At 47.1% G+C, this 16,138-nt stretch overlaps 1 protein-coding gene across 1 annotated transcript in view; it reads right to left on the reverse strand.

Annotated features, from left to right (window-relative positions):
• PRCC (proline rich mitotic checkpoint control factor) overlaps positions 1–3,809 on the reverse strand; it is a 36,121-nt gene extending 32,312 nt beyond the window's left edge. The window contains exon 1 of the mRNA XM_053605813.1: positions 3,014–3,809. Within this exon, the coding sequence (XP_053461788.1) occupies positions 3,014–3,481 (468 nt within the window). The 5' untranslated portion in view covers positions 3,482–3,809. The remainder of the gene's footprint in view (positions 1–3,013) is intronic.
• Positions 3,810–16,138: the final 12,329 nt, after the last annotated feature.

Consider the following 16,138-nt stretch of genomic DNA (forward strand, 5'->3'; position numbering starts at 1 on the left):
CGTCTATGAAGTGTACTCCCATGACACCAAGTCTATCATGGTTCTTCTCAGACTTAACCTAAAATCTATTCCTTTATCTGTGTCCCCTCATAGACCATGAGCTCCTTTTGGACACAGTCTACCATGTTCACTACTATACTCTTAGCTCCAAGCAAAAGTAGCTCAATAGAGAACAAATGAATGAATGAAAAAAGTTTGGAGTTGGCTGGGCACCCATAGTTCAATGGTTAGAGCACTGGCCCTGTGCACCAGGGTTGGCAGATTTGAACCTGGCCCAAGCCTGCTAAACAAACAAAAAAAAAGTTTGGAGTTAATTACTTATTCTTCAGCACCAAACTCTATATGGAAATTATTTAAGGAAACCTAATCATTCCTTCAAACATGTCCTAGGAGCCTACTATGCCCAAGAGGTAGAGCTCAGTGAGGCTTAGAACTAGAGGAGCAAAGATCTTAAAGATGAAGGCCACTCCCACCTGACCCCTCTCTGCCTGCCTTTATCTGACTACCTCCTACTTAATGTAGCCTAAACATTCTCAGGCTACATTTCTCTGGGAATTATGTGTTCAGAGAACAAAAATATCCACTTGAACAGAACAAAAATGGGAAACTAAACCAGCTAAGGACTAGGATTTTACTTATTTTATTAGCCATGTCACTGTTCATAATTTAGTAAATTATACTTAGTAAAAGGGGATAGAGATAGGAGTCTTCAGTTTTCTACCAGTTCGGCCAACCTACATGGAGGATTCTATAACCTCTGCCAGCAACTTTTTCTACTGCTACCTCACTAGAGTTAGAAATGAGCCTTTCAGGGGCGGTGCCTGTGGCTCAGTGAGTAGGGCGCCGGCCCCATATGCCGAGGGTGGCGGGTTCAAACCCAGCCCCAGCCAAACTGCAACAAAAAAATAGCCGGGCGTTGTGGCGGGCGCCTGTAGTCCCAGCTGCTCGGGAGGCTGAGGCAAGAGAATCGCGTAAGCCCAAGAGTTAGAGGTTGCTGTGAGCCCTGTGACGCCACGGCACTCTACCTGAGGGCGGTACAGCGAGACTCTGTCTCTACAAAAAAAAAAAAAAAAAAGAAATGAGCCTTTCAGGAGCAGCGCCTATAGCTCAGTGGATAGGGCGCGGGTCCCATATACCGAGGGTGGTAGGTTCGAACCCGGTCCAGGACAGCTGAACAGCAATGACGACTGCAACAAAAATAGCGAGGCGTTGTGGCAGGTGCCTATAGTCCCAGCTACTTGGGAGGCTGAGGCAAGAGAATTACCTAAGCCCAAGAGTTGGAGGTTGCTATGAGATGTGATGCCACAGCACTCTACTGAGGGCAATAAAGTGAGATTCTGTCTCAAAAAAAGAAATGAGCCTTTCCACTGTCTCATTCAGAGACCTCTCCTTGTCCCAGGGAAAATCAAGGCCAAAGTTTAAGTTTCCATGGAACAATAAAAGGCTTATTCTAGAACCCAGACTTAGAAGTGACAGACTAAGGTGTGAAAGAAGAGGAAAATAATATGAAAGAAAGTTTGCAGTTTTTTTGTTTTTTTTTTTTTTGGCTGGGGCTGGGTTTGAACTTGCCACCTCCGGCATATGGGGCCGGCGCCCTACTCTTTGAGCCACAGGCACTGCCCCTGAAAGAAAGTTTGGAACATAACAGGGAGGGAGATCCTGGAACCTTTTTTCATGAAGAATCCATATTTATTTCACTCAAACCATAGTTCATTCATTCACTCAAATATTTATGGAGTACTCAGTATGTGCCAGGCATTGTTGTTGTCATTAGGGATACAGCAGTGGGGGAAAAAAAACGAGAACAAAAAAAACCCTGCCTTCATGGAATTTATATACTAGTGGAAGGAGGGAGGCAAATATAATATATATGTTAGATGGAGAAAAATAAAACCAACAAGAGGTTGACAGGACATAATTTAAACAGGCAGGCTAGAGAAGTCCTCACTGAGAACAAGCTCTTTAGGCCAAGACTTGAATGAAGAGAGGGAGAGCACATTAGAGTATCTGAGGGAAGAAACTTAGGAACACCAAGCACAAAGGGCCCCTGAAAGGTTAATAAGCTTCTCTCAGGCTCTCAAAGGTGAGCCCAGGGACTGACCAATAACCTCTCAGAGGTGAGAAAGGAAAAGAACCCCCAAGTAATGCTAAAAACACTCCCGCTCCCAGGTTTTATGTCACCTTTATCCCCAAAGCCCTCACTCCAGAAGAGGCCTTGTGGTATTTTTCTGCTCCAACATATAGAAATAGCCTGTTTGGCTGCCTCTTCTAACAATGATACCCAAGTTCCTAATTCACCTAGGTTTGACAATACCTAAATGGTGAAACTGAGGCACAGGTCTGCAGTTCATACGGACTTAGCTCCCCATCTTCACTCTGCCCTTTACCCTGAAGACCTTACACTCTGGATACCTGTTTCTCACCTGTAAAAAGGAGTATGTCATCACCCAGACGTCTGTGACAACTGAAGGAAAGGGCCAATGTCTGGCAAATGACATGCACTCAACAAATATTCAATTTCTTCTCAACTCCCCTCAAAAATAGAATCCACAATTCCTATTCTTTTCCTCCTGACCTTATGGTTTCATGTTCAGAGGCAAAGAAAAAGATTGGTCCCGATAGGTCAGTAAGGGCTCAGAAGTCCTGTCCCCCGTCATTTCTTCAATTACTAGGTTTCCTGCTGTTCTCAGTATGAGAAGAGGGAAAAATCCAGCCTGAGGTGAAGACGCAAAGAGAGGGAACTGAAGCAAGGGTTCCTAGGCCTGGACCTGGCCTGCCAATGCCAGGCAGGTGATTGATATGTCGCCCTCGTGCAAGCAAGCCCAGCTTCGAGGAGCCCGCAAGGACAAGCACTCTTACTCAAAGCTGACAAGGTACTAATTAACTGCACCGTGGTGTGACCTTGGTTGAACCGATGCTTAGGAAGCGGTCCGGCCCGTCAGCTCCGCCAAGTGCCTCCTACAGCTGCGCTCAAAACCGACCGCAGTCCGGGGATGCCCTCCCCGGTACTCACATCTCCCTTATGCAGCTCCGGCGCCGCGATCCTCACGGGCTCTTTCCTCTTCTTTGGCTTGGGAAGCCCCAGGGGGGGCCCGGCCCCGCCAACTGGAGGGGGGAGACTGAGGCCAGGGCCTCGGGGCGAGGGCAGCCCCAACCCCAACCCCTCCCCAACTCCCGCCGCCTCAGCTGGGCTCACGCCTGGAGGTGGGGGGAAGCCACCCAGGCCGAAGGGCAACGGGGGAGGAGGTTGAAGCCTGGGGTCTCCGGTGGGTGGGGGCAGCAACAGCGGCGGGGGAAAGGCTGACGCTAGCATCTGAGGGGGCGGAGGCAGCAAGGCCGGACCCTTGGGCGCAGGAAGAGAAGCGAACAAGCCTCCTAAAGTGGGCCCAGATGTAGGTGCCGCCGCCTTCTCTTCCTCTGGCTCGGGCTCAGCCTCATCCGGCTCACTCTCCTCGCTGCTGGCGTAAGCAACCAGCGACATGGCGCCTCCCGCCTTTGGGACGCCCTTGCCGGTAGACAAGGCCTACTTGAGACCGGGGATGCCCGGAGGCCTAGTAGGCCCCGCCACTGAGCTGGGCGGGGCACCGAAAAGTCCGCCTGCTCCGTACTCTAGGGCTAACCCCGGCAGCAACCCATGGCTACGATTGATTTCCACCGAATAAATCTTCCCTCTTCACTTAAGCTCCTAGTCCCGGGCAACTACACACAGCTAATGGCCGCCGAGTCACTCCGCCTCCTCCTCGCCTCACCAATAGAGAAACTACAACTCCCAGCGAATACGTGGACTACAGCTCTTTTCTTTGCCATAGGGATCTCGACGCAAGGCACGGCGGGAGTTGAAGTTCAAGGACGGATTAAGGGACGCGCAGAAAAATCAGGAGGGAAACCCGCCTCTGACGCAGGGCCTCCTGGGATGAGTAGTTTTTTTGCTCGGCTGACAAACAGGTGACTACAAGCCCCATCGGTCTCCGCGTTTGCATAGAGATAATTAGGAAAGCATATCGGTACTTGGAGTTCCCTAGGGCAGCCCTCTGGGCGCTAAGATCTCTGGGAGACGTGGTGCTCTCAGAAACTACAAGTGATGTCGGGAGCGCTCGGGCGTCTGGGAAGGTGGCGGATCGGGGAAAATAGTTTAAAGGGGAGGTGATCTGTAGAGTCAAGAAGCTTTCGAGTCAGCTGGGACTGGGAGTTAGATGAAACACATCAAAGAGAGCAAGGGCCCAGGGACCGAAATCGGGCCGCAAGCCAGAAAGAAGCGAAGCCACAAGGCTGACACTAAGCATCTGATGAGAACCGAAGCGTGACGTAAGAGGGAAGGAGCGCGCACTTGCACCATGACCGGGTGCACAGTACGCAGTACAACTTGCCCTGGGCCTGGGTCTGTTTCTGCAGCGACCAGTGAAACAGAAAGATGGGTGAGGCCCCGCCGGCCAGGGTCGGGTACTTGGAGTTAATTCCTTCTCAGCTCAGTGGGGCAAAGGCCCTTTCACAGTTCTGAGGAATCACTTGGGTCCATCTCCACCTGCCTGTGCCCCTCACCTATCCATCTGCAAATGTCCTTTGCATACCTTAATGTCTGTAAGTGTAATGTCTCTGAAAGTGCCTTTCTTACCTATCCATGTTTATAGGTGTCCCTTTCCAGCTCATTTGTCTGCCAGTGATGTGCTCTGCATCGGTCCTTCCCTGTTCACCTGTGCTTTTGTGTCCTTTTCCTTTTCTTTCTTTCTTTCTTTTTATTAGATTATAATAGTAGCCTGGGTGGCTCATTGCTTGAGTAGGGCTGCACAATCTGAGATAGGGAGAGGGACTAATTTAACCATCCCTCCATTCATCCACCAACCCATCCCCCCAGTCAACATTTATTAACTACCTTTATGTTCCAGACACTGTGTTAGTGTCTGTTCTCTTGTTTGACCATCTTTGCCCTAAGTGCCTTTTACTTGCCAGCCCTGTTTGTGTGTGTTCTTCACCTGCCAATCCACCTCCCTGCTACCAGAGAACAGAAAATTCTATTGAGCTCAGCGTGCAAAAAGGCTGTTGAGGTTTTGGGAGGAGGCTGAAGAGGAAGATGGAAAGAATAATGAAGGAGGAAAATGATGATTGACAACAATGAAGAGGGACAGTGAAAACCCCCAGGTCGAATACTCCATCAGACAAGTCTGACATGGGGCCCTTCCCACCCTCTCCATGTGTCTGAATCCCACCTTTCCTTCAGATACAAACTCATACCATCTTCTCGGTGAAGCCCCCCTAGAGCACGTTTCTATCCATCTGTACTCAAACGTGAATGTGCATAAGCATCACTAGGAAAGCTTCTGAAAAATACAGATCCTAAATTCCAGCTGAAGAGATTTCTTTCTATAGTGTAGGGTGGGGCCCAGAAGCCTAGATCTTTAAATTTCTCAAAGAAATTTCCACGTGCAAAGCAGGCACATGGAAAGCCACATTAAGAAACCAGACCAGCAAGTCTTACCTCACAGCTGGTATGTCTTGTAAGTGCTGACTTCTGAAACCTGCTTTCGAATCTAGGTTCCCCAACCTACTCTAGGGTGACTTTAGGCAGTCACTTCTCCAAGTCTCTTTCCTCCTTTGAAAAATGTCATATTGGGGCAGGCACCTGTGGCTCAAAGGAGTAAGGCACTGGCCCCATATACCAGAGGTAGCGAGTTCAAACCCAGCCCTGGGCAAAAACTGCAAAAAAAAAAAAAAGAAAAATGGCATGTTAGGGAGCCCTGTCCTACTTCTGTGAGAAACATCCGACATTATCATGCAGTGACATGATTTAGAACTAAGAGAAATGACTGCCCTTGTTATTTATCAACACATAATTGCTGCCCTGCAGTGAAGCCCCTAAAGAGAGGGACCTTTGTTTGCCAAGTATTGTCTAATCCAGTTCTTACTGTGAAGATTATGATTCACCTTATTAGGTATATACCCTACCCTCAAAAGGTTTGGGAGGTTTTTTTGGTGTTTGTTTGTTTGTTTGTACAGCAATTTCAAACTCCTGGGCTCAAGTGATTCTCTGGTTTCAGCCTCCTAAGTAGCTGGGACTATAGGCACCAACCACAATGCCTGGCTATTTTTTTAGAGATGAGGTCTCACTCTTGCTCAGGTTGGTCTCAAACTCCTGAGCTCAAGCAATCTGCCCATCTTGGCCTCCCAAAGTGCTAGGATTACAGGTGTGAGCCCCTGCGCCTGGCCATCTTTAGATATTTATAACCAGTACATGTATTACATTTTCAAAACTAATAATAACAATAAGATCTTCCAGTAAAACATAGTGAAATGAATAGACGTATCTAATTAGTTTCCTCCCTAAATCCCTATGAAAACTGTAATAAAGGGATTTTTTTTTAGAAGGCATTAAAGATAATTTTTTATTTGAGACAGAGTCTCACTATACTGCCCAGGCTAGAGTGCCATCCTGTCAGCCTCACTCACAGCAACCTCAGACTCCTGGGTTCAAGCAATCCTCCAGTAAATTTTGAAAAGACTTAAACCCTGGGTGGCGCCTGTGGCTCAAGGAGTAGGGCGCCAGCCCCATGTACCGGGGGTGGTGGGTTCAAGCACAGCCCCTGCCAAAACTGCAAAAAAAAAAGAAAAGGAAAGACTTAAACCCACAAAAATGAGGAGTTCAGAAAAGGAGACAACACAGTAACATTCTAGAAAATGGAAGGTAGATGCCCAGAGGTACCTGACTTGGCACATCCAAGAAAGCTGAAAACCAGCCTGGGCCTCAGGGCTAAGAATCAAAGTGATCTAAACTGCAGAAGACTCAGAGAAGACTCAGGAGTGGTGGCATCAAGTAGCTCTGGAAGTAGAGAAGGGAGGGGACCAAAAATAAGGGCTGTTTAAAAGTTGTTAAGAGTGCTAGGACAGGGCAGCGCCTGTGGCTCAAGGAGTAGGGCGCCGGTCCCATATGCCAGAGGTGGCGGGTTCAAACCTAGCCCTGGCCAAAAACCAAAAAAAAAAAAAAAAAACACAAAAAAAAAGAGTGCTAGGACTATAGGCATGAGCCACTGTGCCTGGCCAAGAAGAAAACTTTAAAAACGTGTCAGTAATAAATGCAAAGCAAGACCACCTTGAGAAATCACCTAACCCCAGTGAGAATATCCCATATCACAAAGTCCCAAAATTGCAGATGCTGGTGTAGATGCAGAGAGACACTTTTACACTGTTGGTGAGATTACAAACTAATACAGCCTCTTTGGAAAGCACTATTGAGAATCGTCAAAGAACTCAAAATAGACCTTCCATTTTATTATGCAATCCCATTACTAGGCATGTAACCAGGAGAAAAAAAATATTTTTTTTAATTTTTGTTGTTGTTGTTGCAGTTTGGCTGGGGCTGGGTTTGAACTCGCCACCCTTGGTATATGGGGCCAGCACCCCACTCACTGAGCCACAGGTACCACCCAGAGAAAAAAATTATGTTATCATAAGGATATTTGCATTAGATTGTTTATCGCAGCTCAATTTACAATTGCCAAAATGTGGAAACAACGTAAATGCCTATCAACCCACAAATGGATCAATAAACTGCAGTATGTGTATACCAGGAATACTATTTAGCCATAAAAAAGATGGAGACTTACATCTTTTGTATTAACCTGGGTGGAGATGGAGAACAGTTTCCTTAGTAAAGTATCACAAAAATGGAAAAGCAAGTATCCAATGCACTCAATACTAACATGAAGCCAGTAGATGGACAAATACATGCTCACACAAGAAAAATTCAAATTCAAGTAAATTCAGGTTGGGGGAAGAGGGGAGGTGGGAGGTGGATTGGTATGCTCTCACCTAACAGGTACAAGGTTAGGGTATATGGCACACCTCCTGGGTGAGGGCACAACCACAACAGGGATTTAACCTAACAAACACAAATACTATAACCTAATTGTACCTCATATCAATCTGAAATTTTTATTTATTTATTTATTTATTTGAGACAGAGCCTCACTTTGTCACCCTCAGTAGAGTGCAGTGGCATCACAGCTCACAGTAACCTCAAACTCTTGGGCTTAAGTGATCCTCTTGCCTCAGCCTCCCAAGTAGCTGGAGAAAAGGCACCTGCCACAGACCCAGCTATTTTTTTTTTTTAAGAGATGGGGTATTGGCTTGGCACCTGTAGCTCAAGCAGCTAAGGTGCCAGCCACATACACCAGAGCTGCTGGGTTTGAATCCAGCCTGGGCCTGCCAAACAACGACAATTATAACCAAAAAAATAGCCAGGTGTTGTGGCAGGCACCTGTAGTCCCAGCTACTTGGGAGGCTGAGGCAAGACAATTGCTTGAGCCCAGAAGTTGGAGGTTGCTGTAAGCTGTGATGCAGCAGCACTCTACCCAGAGCGACAGCTTGAGGCTGTGTCTCAAAAAATAAATTAAGGGTGGCACCTATGGCTCAGTGAGTAGGGCGCTGGCCCCATATACTGAGGGTGGCGGATTCAAACCCAGCCCTGGCCAAACTGCAATGAAAAAAAATAGCCAGGTGTTGTGCCTGGCACCTATAGTCCCAGCTACTCGGGAGGCCTAGGCAAGAGAATCAGCTAAGCCCAAGAGCTGGAGGTTGCTATGAGCTGTGACACCACAGCACTCTACCGAGGGCGATAAAATGAATCTCTGTCGCTAAAAAAAAAAATAAAATTAATTAAAAAAAATTTTTAAAAAGAGACAGGGTCTTGCTTTTGCTTAGGCTGGTCTCAAACCTGTAAGCTCAGGCAATCTACCTGCCTTGGCCTCCCAAGCACTGAATCTGAACATTTTTTTTAAATAAAAAAAAAATCTAAATCAGCCAGGTGTGGTGGCTCCTGCCTATAATTTCAGCACTCTAGGAGGCCAAGGTGGGTGGTTGCCTGAGTGCAATAGTTTGATACCAGCCTGAGCCAGAGCGAGACCTCGTATCTAAAAATAGCTGGGCATTGTGGCAGGCACCTATAATCTCAGCTTCTTGGGAGACTGAGACAAGAAAATCTCTTGAGCCCAAGAGTTTGAGGCTTCTGTGAGCTGTGACCCCATGGCAGCCTACTCAGGGTGATAAAGTGAGACTCTGTCTAAAAAAAAAAAAAAAAAGATTATCAATAATTTTCTCAAATAGGTTGGGCATGGTGGCTCATGCCTGTAATCCTAGCATTGTGGGAGGATGAGACGGGGGTGGATTGCTTGAGCTCAAGAGTTTAAGACCAACCTGAGTATGAGTTAGACCCCATCTCTACTTAAAACAGAAAAAACTAGCCAGGTGTCATGGCACCTGTAGTCCCAGTTACTCGGGAGGCTGAAGCAAGAGGATCGCTTGAGTCCAAGAGTTTGAGGCTGCTGTGAGCTACAATGATGCCACAGCACTCTATGCAGGGCAAGAGAATAAGACTCTGTCTCAAAATAATAATAATAATTTTCTCAAATAAAGAAGAAATACCCTGTATATGAAGTAAGCATGCCATAAAAGAAAGTAACAGGTAAGCCAGGTTTGGTGATATCTACCAGTAGTCCCAGCTACTCCAAAGGCTGAGGCAGAGGATCACTGGGAGTTAAATCCAGCGTGGACAATATACCAAGACCCCATCTCTAAAAAATAGTAAATAAAAATTTTGAAAAGAAAGTAACATGCAGCAAACAAAACAGAACTCTTAAGAAGTTAAAACAGGGGCAGCACCTGTGGCTCAAGGAGTAGGGCGCCGGTCCCATATGCCGGAGGTGGCGGGTTCAAACCCAGCCCCGGCCAAAAAAATAAGTTAAAACAAGAGTGGCAACTGTGGCTCAAGGAGTAGGGCACCGGTCCCATATGCCAGAGGTGGCGGGTTCAAACCCACCCCCGGCCAAAAACCACACACACACAAAAAAAAAAGAAGTTAAAACGTAAGAACATACATAAATTTCTCACTAGAAGGATTGGGAAAGTAAAGAAGAATCAGAGAAGCAACCCAGAAAGTCCAATATCTGAATAGTAAGAGTTCCAGAAAAAGAGAAGAGAAAATACAGAGGGGAAGAATTCAGCAATGGAATAATTACAGAAAACTTCCCAGAAATGATGGATAAGAGTTTTCAGACTGGGCGATGCCTGTGGCTCAGTGAGTAGGGCGCCAGCCCCATATACCAAGGGTGGCGGGTTCGAACCCAGCCCAGCCAAACTGCCACACAAAAAAAAATAGCTGGGCATTGTGGCGGGTGCCTGTAGTCTCAGCAATCACCTAAGCCCAAGAGCTGGAGGTTGCTGTGAGCTGTGACACCACAGCACTCTACCGAGGGTGACAAACTAAAACTCTGTCTCTAAAAAAAAAAAAAAAAAGTTTTCAGATTAGAAGGGCCCACCAACTCCCCAGTATAATGGATAAAGATGGACCCACCCCCTCATGAAATTTCAGAACACCAGAGACAAAAAAGACCCTATAAGCTCTCAAAAAGAAGATCCTATAAGCTCCCAAAGAGAAGAAACAGATTTCTCAAAACGGGTCAGGACAGAGTGGCTTTAAACTTGTTAACAGCTGTACTGGAAAACTAGATGACAAAATCAAGTTTAAAAAGCAGTCATAATATGGCTTGGTGCCTGTAGCTCAGCGGCTAGGGCACCAGCCACATGCACCTGAGTTGGCAGGTTCAAATCCAGCCCGGGTCTGCCAAACAACAATGACAACTACAACCAAAAAATTTTTAAATTAAAAAAAAAGCAGTCGGGCAGCACCTGTGGCTCAGTGAGTAGGGCGCCGGCCCCATATGCCGAGGGTGGCGGGTTCAAACCCAGCCCCAGCCAAACTGCAACAAAAAAATAGCCGGGCGTTGTGGCGGGCGCCTGTAGTCCCAGCTGCTCGGGAGTCTGAGGCAAGAGAATCGCGTAAGCCCAAGAGTTAGAGGTTGCTGTGAGCCGTGTGACACCACGGCACTCTACCTGAGGGCGGTACAGTGAGACTCTGTCTCTACAAAAAAAAAAAAAAGCAGTCATAATATAAAATACAAGCACCCAATAACTTCTTTTAAATTTTTTTTTTTTTTTGCAGTTTTTGGCCAGGGCTGGGCTTGAACCCACTACCTCTAGCATATGGGACCAGCGCCCTATTCCTTTGAGCCATAGGCGCTGACCAAGCACCTAATAACTTCTTTAAGATTTTTTTTGTTTTGTTTTGAGACAGTCTCATTATGTTGTCCTCGGTAGAGTACCGTGGTGTCACAGTTCACAGCCTCAAACTCTTTTTTTTTTTTTTTTTTTTTGTAGAGACAGAGTCTCACTTTATCACCCTTGGTAGAGTGCCGTGGCATCACACAGCTCACAGCAACCTCTAACTCTTGGGCTTAGGCAATTCTCTTGCCTCAGCCTCCCGAGCAGCTGGGACTACAGGCGCCCGCCACAACGCCCGGCTATTTTTTTGTTGCAGTTTGGCCGGGGCTGGGCTTGAACCCACCACCCTCGGCATATGGGGCCGGCGCCTTACTCACTGAGCCACAGGCGCCGCCGCACAGCCTCAAACTCTTAAGCTTAAGTGATTCTCTTGCCTCAGCCTCCCAAGTTAGGACTACAGGCACCCACCCTAACGCTGGCTATTTTTTTGTTGCAGTTGTCACCGTTGTTTAGCTGACCCACACTGAGTTTAAACCCACCAGCCTTGGTGTATGTGGCTGGCACCCTGTCCACTGAGCTTTGGGCACTGCCAACTTCTTAAAGTTTTATCTTCAGAAGTTGACTCTATTCAGTTTGCCTCATTCTTGGCAGCCTCATCAAAATTTTCCACAAGATCTGAAACTTCATCATCATCATCCTCCCGAGGAACAAGTGGTGCTTTTCCATATCCAGGAGAGCTTCAGCCCATCTCCTTAGACTGGGCAGACTGTCTACACCAGGCTCAGGACACTGGGTACCATTTTTCTTGGTTGCTTTGTCTCAACATGGCCTGCTCAGAGGTACCTGAATTTTGGGGTTGTTAAAGTGGGTCCTGTTCTTGGGTGCGTAAACATTGACCTCTTCAATACCAGAGATATTGTTTACCCCTAACTTCATTAAGAAGGACTGAATTTTTTTATAGTCTGCTGTAGCTGTTCTATGAACCACCTTCTTTCTGGAGATTCCTTCCCCCCAATGCGCACTTGTTCCTGAAGTTTGGGCAGTTTCTCTCTGGTTCATGATAGTTTCTTTTATCTTGTCGGAGTGTAAAGGGGGCTGTGGAGGGGGACTAGGATAGGTGCTCAAAGGGCCTCAGGTAGGCCAACTGAGTTTAGGTGCGCACACATGGGGATGCAAGTTGGCAGCTAGAAGAGGCCAGAAGTGACACCTCTGTAAAAAATTTTTAAAAATTACCTGGGAATGGTGACATGCATCTGATGTCCCAGCTACTTGGGAGACTGAGGCAGGAGGATCACATGAGCCCCAGATTTTGAGGCTGCAGTGAGCTGTGATGACACTCTAGTCCAGGAAATAGAGGGAGACCCTGTCTTATAAAAAGGAAGGTCAGGGGCGGCGCCATATACGAGGGTGGCAAGTTCAAACCCGGCCCCGGCCAAACTGCAACAAAAAAATAGCCGGGCATTGTGGCAGGCGCTTGTAGTCCCAGCTACTCAGGAGGCTTAGGCAGGAGAATCGCCTAAGCCCAGGAGTTGGAGGTTGCTGTGAGCTGTGTGACGCCACAGCACTCTACCAAGGGCGATAAAGTGAAACTCTGTCTCTACAAAAAAAAAAAAAAGATAAAAAAAAAGGAAGGTCAGTGTGGTGGCTCAGGCCTATCATCCTAGCATTCTGAGAGGCCAAGGCAGGAAGCTCAGCCTGCATAAGAGCCAGATCTGTCTGTACTAAAAAATATAAAAATTAGCCAGGCCTTGTGGCTGGTGCCTATAGTCTCAGCTTCTTGGGAGGCTGAGGCAGGAGGATCACTTGAACCCAGGAGTTTGAGGTTGCTGTGAGCTAGGCTGAGACCAAGGCACTCTAGTCAGAGTGACAAAGTGAGACTCAGTCTTAAAAAAAAAGAAAGAAAGAAAGAAAGAAAGGAAAGGGGTGGAAAGAGGGAGGGAAAAAGGAAGGAAGGGAGAGAAAGAAAAGAAAACCTGGCTTGGCGCCTGTGGCTCAAGCGGCTAAGGCACCAGCCACATACACCTGAGCTGGCGGGTTCGAATCCAGCCCAGAGGCCGCCAAACAACAATGAGGACTGCAACCAAAAAACAGCCAGGCGGTGTGGCGGGCGCCTGTAGTCCCACCTAGTTGGGAGGCTGAGGCAAGAGAATCGCTTAAGCTCAGGAGTTGGAGTGAGCTATGATGCCACGGCACTCTACCCAGGGTGACAGCTTGAGGCTCTGTCTCAAAAAGAAAGAAAAGAAAAGAAAACCACTGGTTTAATCTAACCATCCTTCTCTCCATTTTATAGGTGTAACTGGAGCCAAGAAGTCGTGATGTCAGCATGTCAGAGGGTACTCAGAGCTAATCCCCTCCACTGCCTGGAGAGTTAAAGGGAAGGAAGGGCACATTCCCTTTGAACCTTAATGAGCAGGTGAGGTTTTGTATTCTTAATTTTTTTTTTTTTTTTTTTTTTGCAGTTTTTTGGCTGGGGTCAGGCTTGAATCCACCACTTCCAGCATATGGGACCAGCGCCCTACTCCTTTGAGCCACAGGTGCCACTCGTATTCTTAATTTTTTTTAGCGTATTAGAAAATGTTCTTTAGAAATTCTAGTTAAGTCACTTGCTCAAAGCCCTAAAGCCAGTGAATGGGCAGCAGAATTCAAACTCAAGACCCTTCTGGGCGGCTCCTGTGACTCAAAGGGGTATGGCGCCAGTCCCATATGCCAGAGGTGGCGGGTTCAAACCCAGCCCTGGCCAAAAACCACAAAAAAAAAAAAAAAAGAGAATCGCCTAAGCCCAAGAGCTGGAGGTTGCTGTGAGCTGTGATTTCACTGCACTCTACCAAGGGTGACAAAGTGAGACTCTGTCTCTAAAAAAAAAAAAGACCCTTCCACTAGAGCACACTGTCCCTTCCTCCACTACTTTAATGTCCATCTCTTCTGTTGCTGTCAACTCCTCCTTCCTGATAGGGATACAAATAAGTTCACCACTGTCTTACCTGACCTCACTCCTGCAGAGACTCACTTCAGGGCCCTGCAACCAGATCAGCACCCATAAGCTTTATCTGCTTTGCGTCCCCAAGTCCCTCAGCTTCTATCCTGACCTCCTTCCCTACACACTAGAATTAACAGAATGGTTCCGAGCTGGGCTGGCTTATTGGGGGGTGGGGGTGGGGAAAGTGGTGCATGACTTGTGTTATTTTAGACTCTTGCTACTCAAATGGTGGTTCCTAGCAGCAGCTGCAGCACGTAGAGCCTGTTGGAAATTCACACACTCCAAACCTACTGAATTAAAAATATACCATTTAGAGCCTAGGTGCGGTGGCTCTCACCTGTAATCCTAGCACTCTGAGAGGCCAAGGTTGGTGGATTACCTGAGCTTACAGGTATGAGACCAGCCTCAGCAAGAGCAAGATCCTGCTCTCTAAAAACAAATAGCCAGGCATTGTGGTGGGTGCCTGTAGTCCCACCTACTCGGGAGGCTGACAAGAGGGTCACTTAAGCCCAAGAGTTTGAGGTTGCTGTGAGCTATGACGTTACAGCACTCTACTATGGGCGACAAAATTAGACTCGGTCTAAAGAAAAAAGAAGAGGGCGGCGCCTGTGGCTCAGTCGATAAGGCGCTGGCCCCATATACCGAGGGTGGTGGGTTCAAACCCGGCCCCGGCCAAATTGCAACCAAAAAATAGCCAGATGTTGTGGCGGGCGCCTGTAGTCCCAGCTACTTGGGAGGCTGAGGCAAGAGAATTGCTTAAGCCCAGGAGTTGGAGGTTGCTGTGAGCTGTGTGATGCCATGGCACTCTACTGAGGGCCATAAAGTGAGACTCAGTCTCTACAAAAAAGAAAAAAGAAGAATCTACCTTTTAAGAAGATTCCCAGGTGATTTTTTTGCACGTTGAAGTCTACAAAACACTAAATTATACCCAAATCCCAGGGGAACCAGGCTTATGCCTGCCTGTGTAACTGACCCTCTGAAGCGCTTGGCTCGGTTGTTAGGGGCAGCTGTGAGTTGGTGGATGATGTTATTGTAAGGCGTACATGGATATTAAATTGCAACCAAGGCCTGGGAGATTACTGCAACAAAGGGAACCCTGATTGTGTTATTGCAAACAGCATCTGCATGGTGGGCTGAATGAGAGGCCCAAGAGATTTGTTGCAACAAGAAATAAGAAGGCTTCTTATTCTGTAAATCTTTCTTTCTCTTCTGCAATAAACTTCATTTCATGCTTGCCTTACAAAGAAAAAAAAAAAGAATTAAGAAGCCTTATTGCCTCTTCCAAACTATTATGATGCAACAAAGTGGAGAAATGAATGAGTAGGACTCTTGGTTTTAACTAAACTGGGGTGTCCTAAATTGGAAAATAGTTTCAAAACATGTTTGTTGCACTGCAACTGTGCATATTTATAATAATGGCCTGGACAATTAAAGAAACCTGTTGTGACACTGAATTTACTCTTGAAATATCTTTAAGAACTTGTGACAAGGGCGGCGCCTGTGGCTCATTGGGTAGGGCGCTGGCCCCATATAGCAAGGTGGGGGGGTTCAAACCCAGCCCCAGCCAAACTGCAACAAAAAAATAGCCAGGTGTTGTGGTGGGCGCGTGTAGTCCCAGTTACTCGGGAGGCTGAGTCGAGAGAATCGCCTAAGCCCAGGAGTTGGAGGTTGCTGTGAGCTGTGTGACTCCACAGCATTCTGCGGAGGGCATTAAAGTGAGACTCTGTCTCTAAAGAAAAAAAAAAAAGAAGAACTTGTGACAAGATTCTCTCCTAACAATAAGAACGACAAAGAATTAGCCTGACAGAATCCGGACTATCGCACGACTGCATTTCAAAATGGAATGCAAAGTACACACTGACTGGAATCCAGCTGCTATGCTGCAACAAGTTTGGATTTGCTGTGGAAACAAATGGACGACGAGGCTGTGACTGAGGCCTGTGTAAGCTCTTTTATCACAACAGAACCTTGCAGAATGGCCCCACCTCATGCCAGTGGCTGGTGTGCCTGTGGACAGGGCCAGAAGGACTTTTATCACAAGAAGAAACTATATTGAGGGACCACACTTAGAAAGGCAAAATGCATGAAATGCATTGCTATTGGCCTAAGGACAGC

Source organism: Nycticebus coucang, chromosome 10 (genome assembly GCF_027406575.1).
Source record: "Nycticebus coucang isolate mNycCou1 chromosome 10, mNycCou1.pri, whole genome shotgun sequence".
Classification (NCBI taxonomy): domain Eukaryota; kingdom Metazoa; phylum Chordata; class Mammalia; order Primates; family Lorisidae; genus Nycticebus; species Nycticebus coucang.